This window comes from Aphelocoma coerulescens, chromosome 17 (genome assembly GCF_041296385.1).
Source record: "Aphelocoma coerulescens isolate FSJ_1873_10779 chromosome 17, UR_Acoe_1.0, whole genome shotgun sequence".
Taxonomy (NCBI): Eukaryota; Metazoa; Chordata; class Aves; order Passeriformes; family Corvidae; genus Aphelocoma; species Aphelocoma coerulescens.
The window spans coordinates 2,147,169-2,153,168 of record NC_091030.1 but is presented as its reverse complement, the minus strand read 5'-3'; the positions used below and the strand labels follow the sequence as shown (position 1 = coordinate 2,153,168).

The 6,000-nt window shown below is 57.9% G+C and overlaps 1 protein-coding gene across 1 annotated transcript in view; it reads right to left on the bottom strand.

Annotated features, from left to right (window-relative positions):
* The window catches only part of CACNA1B (calcium voltage-gated channel subunit alpha1 B), a 265,893-nt gene continuing 259,893 nt past the window's right edge, over positions 1 to 6,000 (bottom strand). The window contains exons 44-46 of the mRNA XM_069031456.1: positions 3,579 to 3,786; positions 3,234 to 3,445; positions 1 to 1,572 (exon numbers count right to left, since the gene is read on the bottom strand). Coding sequence (XP_068887557.1) covers positions 1,045 to 1,572; positions 3,234 to 3,445; positions 3,579 to 3,786 — 948 coding nt within the window. The 3' untranslated portion in view covers positions 1 to 1,044. The remainder of the gene's footprint in view (positions 1,573 to 3,233; positions 3,446 to 3,578; positions 3,787 to 6,000) is intronic.

The following is a 6,000-nucleotide window of genomic DNA, read 5'->3' as shown; positions in this document are numbered from 1 at the left end:
ATGAAAAGTTAAAGTTCTATCTAATAGCTTGATATAAAACCAATAACATTTCTTCTTCTCACCCCTACGCTTTTTTTTCCTCTTTTTGTTTGGGTTGGGGTTTGGTTTTTTTTTGTGGACTTTTTGTTTTTTTTAAGTTGTTTTTTTTGCTAAATCAAGCTTATATTGTAAACAAGACAAAACAGTGAGGGCGTGTTGCAGTCAACAGGAGAGAGGGATGGATTGAAAAGTCTCAGCAGCAAGGAAACAGTCCTTACAAAGGAGCTCTCTTGTGGCTTTATCGTGTGTCAGTGTGAAGGACCCGATGTGGTGAGTGACATTAGAGACCCCCGGGGCAGCGGTGTCACAGCAGGGTCAGCTCTCAGCTCGGGGAGGGGGGGGGTGGCACCAGCTCTGCCCTAAAGGATTGCAGTGGCTGAACATCAAGTCCCAAAGGACTGTCCTTTGTTCTGGGCTGTGTTTCTCCTCTCCCAGTTTCTTGGGTGCATCTCTTCCTTCTCAGCGCTCAACGAGACAGAACGCGGGGGGGCGAGCGTTGATCGCGTGAGTCCCTCTGCGACCCCCGGCTCCCGCCCTGGCAGGGGGGAATTATGATGGTAAATTAATTAAGAAATAGCCCAACAAAACTGCGCCAATCTTGAGAAGGACCCACAGTTCTGCTTTTCCACCCGTGGAAGGCGAGGATCGCTCTTCTCCCGGCTCCTCGCGTCCGCGGCCGGGTTGGCGCCTGGTGCGTGTCTCGGGACTAGACAAGGCAGTGGGGAGGGGGCAGAGAGGGATGTGCTCCTCCCGCTGCCCTCCCCAGAAGGAGGGAGCCTTCTTCCTCCATCTGTCTAGTGCAAAAAACCAAAAAAAAAAAATCAAAAAGGAAAAACTAAAGAACAACAGAGGAGAGAGAGGCTGCAGGGGCATCTCCGGCCCCGGGCGCTGAGCAGTTCTCGGGGCTGCCCCGCTGGAGCTGCTCCCCGTGGGAGCTCCCAGCCCTCCAGATGATAAAACTCATCCTTATTAAGCACGCACACCTCGCAGGGTTCCGCCGAGCCGCTAGCACCAGTCATCCTCATCGGCTTCGTGGTAGTAACTGCGTCCTCGGGCGCCGGGGCCCGTGTTGAGCCCCAGCGTGTAGTGGTACCCGTTGGGCACCCGGCGGATTTGGTGCGACTGCGAGGTCAGGGAGGAGACGTAGGAAGTCCTTGAGGAGCGGCCCGAGTTGGTGGCCACGGCCTCCTCGAAGGTGAGCGTGTCCTCGGGCGCGGCGCGCTGGGGGCTGTCGGCGGCGGCGTCGTGGTGGCCCAGGTAGGGGTCGGAGCCGATGCGGGCCACGGTGGGCGGGGGCGGCGGCTGCTCCCCCCGCAGCAGCGCGTTGTGCTCGGACAGCCCGCGGCTCAGGCGGCCCGGGGAGAACGTGGGGGTTTGGAAAGTGGTGAAGTGCACGGGCGAGGAGTTAGCGGTCTTGTAAGTGATGCTGGGGCGTGGGGTCAGTGGAGTCTGTGGGAGCTGCCTCCGACCCCGGCAGGGGGTACTAGCACCAGATGTCGACAGCAAGGGGCTCCCATTAACTGAACCACTGCCCTACATCAAAATTGGAACAGAGCAAATCAAAAAATAAAAAAAGGGAAACGCCGGACAAACACAAAGGCAGGCAGGTATCAAACAGAAGGAGAAGCAACAGAAGGCGGAGACGAGTCACAAGAGGAAAGAAAAGCAAAAAAAGAGAGAGTTTAGACAAGCACAGTCGGGGCGGGGGAGGCTCTCGAGAGATAATTCAACACAAGATGTGAAGAGCTGGAGAGTTCAAGTCTGGGAGCAGTAGGAACAGAGAGGGGCAGAGCATCGGTAGGACGCAAACTGGCACACGGCTCCAACAGAGGGGGGACACTGCCCAGGGGAGGCACCCACAGCATACAGGGCTCGACATGCGCCTTACCTGGCCTGGGAGCAGCTCAGAAACCTGGGTTATTGGGGTGTTTTTTACAAATTCTCATTATTCTTTTTATGATTCAGCCTCGGGGTGGGTTTGTGCACAACTTCACCCCACAGTTTTGAGTGCTGGGCTTGTGGGAGGTGTCCCTGCCCACGGCAGAGGGTTGGAATGAGATGAGCTTTAAGGTCCCCTCCAAATCAAACCAATTTAGGATTCTACGACTCTCTTTCTGTGGCCAAAACTGATGATGATGATTATAATTATTATTATGGATTCCACATGGAAGGAGGATCTTGGGGACTGGTTTTTGCAGTTTGGGAATGAAATGCCTTTAGATTAAATAGCCAATTTCTGAAAAAATAACAACCAAAAGCTTTTTGGACAGGCTTTAACAAGTTCCTTTAAGAGAAATGCATTCACCTTCTCCTCTTTAATGTTACACGTTTGATTTTGGGGTTGTAGAAGGGTCTGGCAGCTTCCTGGGTTACTGATAATGCCACGTGAGGGGGAACTACACTGCAGTAATTTACACAAATGCCACAAGTGAGAGGAACAGGCCCATTTTCCCATTCCTGTTTACATTCTCCCAAGGCAGGACATGAGTGCATTGAAAAATCCCTCAGCCTTTCCCAACCTAACATTTTGAGACCAGACCTTTAGTTTTAAAGAGCACTTCTTCCTTCCTATCAACTCATCAGGCTGTCAATCAATGCTCATTCTGCCCTGCCTGGCTCTCCCAGTGACCAGCAACATCCCAACATCCAGGGGAAGCTGCCCAGCTTTTCCCAAGAGCCTGAGCACCTCACAATTACAAAAGAAAGGAAAAATAAATTTTAGTGTGGAGAAAAGGAGGCTCAGGGAGGACCTTTTTGGTTTCTACAACTCCCTGACAGAAGGGTGGAGCCAGGTTGGGGCTGGGCTCTGCTCCCTTTTAAGAGGAGTAGGATAAGAGGAAACAGCCTACAAGGGGAGGTTGGACATGAGGAGGAATTCCATCATGGAAAAGGTGGTTGGTCATTGGAAGGGGCTGCCCAGGGAGGTTTGGAGTCCCTATCCCTGGAGGTGTCCAAGGAAGGCCTGGACGTGCTCCGTGCTCTGGGCTGGGGACAAGGTGGGATTGGGGACAGGTTGGACTTGGAGGATTTTTCCAACCTTGGTGTGAAGCCCCAAGCAGGACCTCAATGGCTTTACCTGCTTCTACCTGGCCTTCCTTCCCCATTCCACCTCCTTTAATTCAAGCAAAACATGGAAAAGGTGCACAAATCCCTGGCAGACCTCAGGGCTGCTTCCCCACCCTGCCTCTCCTCACCTGTCTGTGCGGGCCGTGCTCCGGGCCCCCGCTGGGGGAAGTGGGCCTGCTCTGGTCAGCAGATTTGGGCTGGGCACGGTCCCGGCTGCCGTAGCGGTCGCAGGAGTAGAAGCGCTGCTTTTCGGACGAGGAGGAGGAGTGCTGCTTCCTCTCCTGGGAGCGGCCACGCTCCTGCTTCTTGTCCTTGGAAGAAGACTCTCCAGACTGGGCTACTGAAAAGGAGAACGTTGGGTAGGGGGTCACCGACGTGTATGGGGTGGGGAGATCCTTCCATGCAGACAGGACCCCAAATCCTACTTGAAAGGAGGAGGACAAGGGACAAATCCTGCTTGGCAAAGCACTCACCAGCTTGTCCATCAGCCAAGTGATGGGCGGCCCTATCCAAGGATTTCTGCTTCTTCTCTTTCCGCCGGTGGCAGCGGTGGTGGTGGTGGTGGTGGCCTTGCTCCGGAGGCATCCGCTCCAGGGAATACTCGTAGAGGTGCATGGCGTGAGGGCGCTGAGGGGTCAGCGTGGAGACCGAGCGCTTCATGGGGCTCGTGTCCGGGATGGGCTGCGGGGAACAGGGAGGGACACGGAGCAGGGTGAGGGAAGGCGCCGGGCCCCACTCGGCTGCCTGGTTCCCAGCATGGAAGGGGTTAAACAGCGAGAGAAAGGGGCAAGGAGGGGAAGGAGAGAAATGGTTAATTGGAGATAACCGGAATGGGCAGGAGGATTTGTGGGATGTGGATTGAGTGTGACATGTGGGGAGCGGTCTCTGAGTGCCAATCCACAGGGAGCAGAGGCACGGCAGCACTGCACAGCACACACAGCACGGAGCTCAGCAGGGACACGGGGCACAGCAGCAGCCAAGGGCAACTCTCCAACACCAGTGGCACCCACAGCTGCTCCAGGGCCTGCATCCCAAAGCAGCTCCAAAGGGGAAAGCAGGCAGCATTGCTGAGCACCACATGGAGGGGGAGAAAAATCAGGAATCGGGACAAGCTACAGGCCAAGCCACGGGGAAATTCCTTCTGCCTCCCTGCAGCTGAAGATAACTCCCATCAAACATTTAAACCTCTCTGGTCCCACCATCACTCTCAGAAGCCCTTTGAGGCAAGGATACTGTGTGCATCCTGCAATCCTACCAGGACCTCCAGAAAGGAATACCTGGGTTTGCTTTTGCTGTTTTAAAAACATTTGTGTCCAAACATCTGGGCACTGAGAGCAGCGACAGCATTGCTGGACCCTCCCCCTGTGCCAGTGGCAGCTCCAGGCTCCTGCAGCTCCAGGCCCTGCTCCGGCACCTCCGGGCCCTGCTCCTGCGGCTCCGGGCCCTGCTCCTGCGGCTCCGGGCCCTGCTCCGGCAGCTCCAGACCCTGCTCCTGCGGCTCCAGACCCTGCTCCTGCAGCTCCGGGCCCTGCTCCAGTGACTCCAGGCCCTGCTCCTGCGGCTCCAGGCCCTGCTCCTGCGGCTCCGGGCCCTGCTCCTGCGGCTCCGGGCCCTGCTCCGGCAGCTCCGGGCCCTGCTCCGGCAGCTCCAGGCCCTGCTCCTGCGGCTCCGGGCCCTGCTCCTGCGGCTCCGGGCCCTGCTCCTGCAGCTCCGGGCCCTGCTCCAGTGACTCCAGGCCCTGCTCCTGCGGCTCCAGGCCCTGCTCCTGCGGCTCCAGGCCCTGCTCCTGCGGCTCCGGGCCCTGCTCCTGCGGCTCCGGGCCCTGCTCCGGCAGCTCCAGACCCTGCTCCTGCGGCTCCGGGCCCTGCTCCTGCGGCTCCAGACCCTGCTCCTGCAGCTCCGGCCCTGCTCCAGCGACTCCAGGCCCTGCTCCTGCGGCTCCAGGCCCTGCTCCTGCGGCTCCAGGCCCTGCTCCTGCGGCTCCGGGCCCTGCTCCTGCAGCTCCGGGCCCTGCTCCGGCAGCTCCAGACCCTGCTCCTGCGGCTCTGGGCCCTGCTCTGGCACCTCCAGACCCTGCTCCGGGAGCTCCAGGCCCTGCTCCTGCAGCTCCAGACCCTGCTCCTGCAGCTCCGGGCCCTGCTCCGGCGGCTCCGGGCCCTGCTCCGGCGGCTCCAGACCCTGCTCCGGCAGCTCCAGACCCTGCTCCTGCGGCTCTGGGCCCTGCTCTGGCACCTCCAGACCCTGCTCCGGGAGCTCCAGGCCCTGCTCCTGCAGCTCCAGACCCTGCTCCTGCAGCTCCGGGCCCTGCTCCGGCGGCTCCGGGCCCTGCTCCGGCGGCTCCAGACCCTGCTCCTGCAGCTCCAGACCCTGCTCCCTTCCCTTTAGGTACAAAACCTTACGAAGGTTCTGCAGAACCCCAGACAAGCATCCTGCAGGACAGCTCCTCTCACAGCCTCTGCCTTCCCTCTGCCCAGGGATAAAGCTCAGAAAACAAGGACAATTCCCACATTTCCTTCTCTGCTGGCCTCTGGCTGGCTCCATGTGGGGACAACACCTCATCCACCCTCTGGATGCTTCCCTGTGTGTGCCACTGCATCCGAGCCATGTGCCAGACGAGAGGTCTCAGGGCACAGCGCTCCAGCCCAACAGGGAAGTTCAGGATGTTCCCCGGTCCCTCAGCCTTCCACTTGTTTGAATTCCCAATCCAATAAGTGCCTCCAACAACAGCTCTCACAGAACATTTACTCTGCTCACTGTAACCTTTCCTCAGAGCTCTGTATTATTTTTCCTGTCTGTTCTCTTTTGTTTGCTTATCCCGAAATCCAGATCTCTGCTTCCCTGTGATATTTACCCAAGGCAAAGGCAATTGTTTCACAGCTCTGCTCATTACTTTGA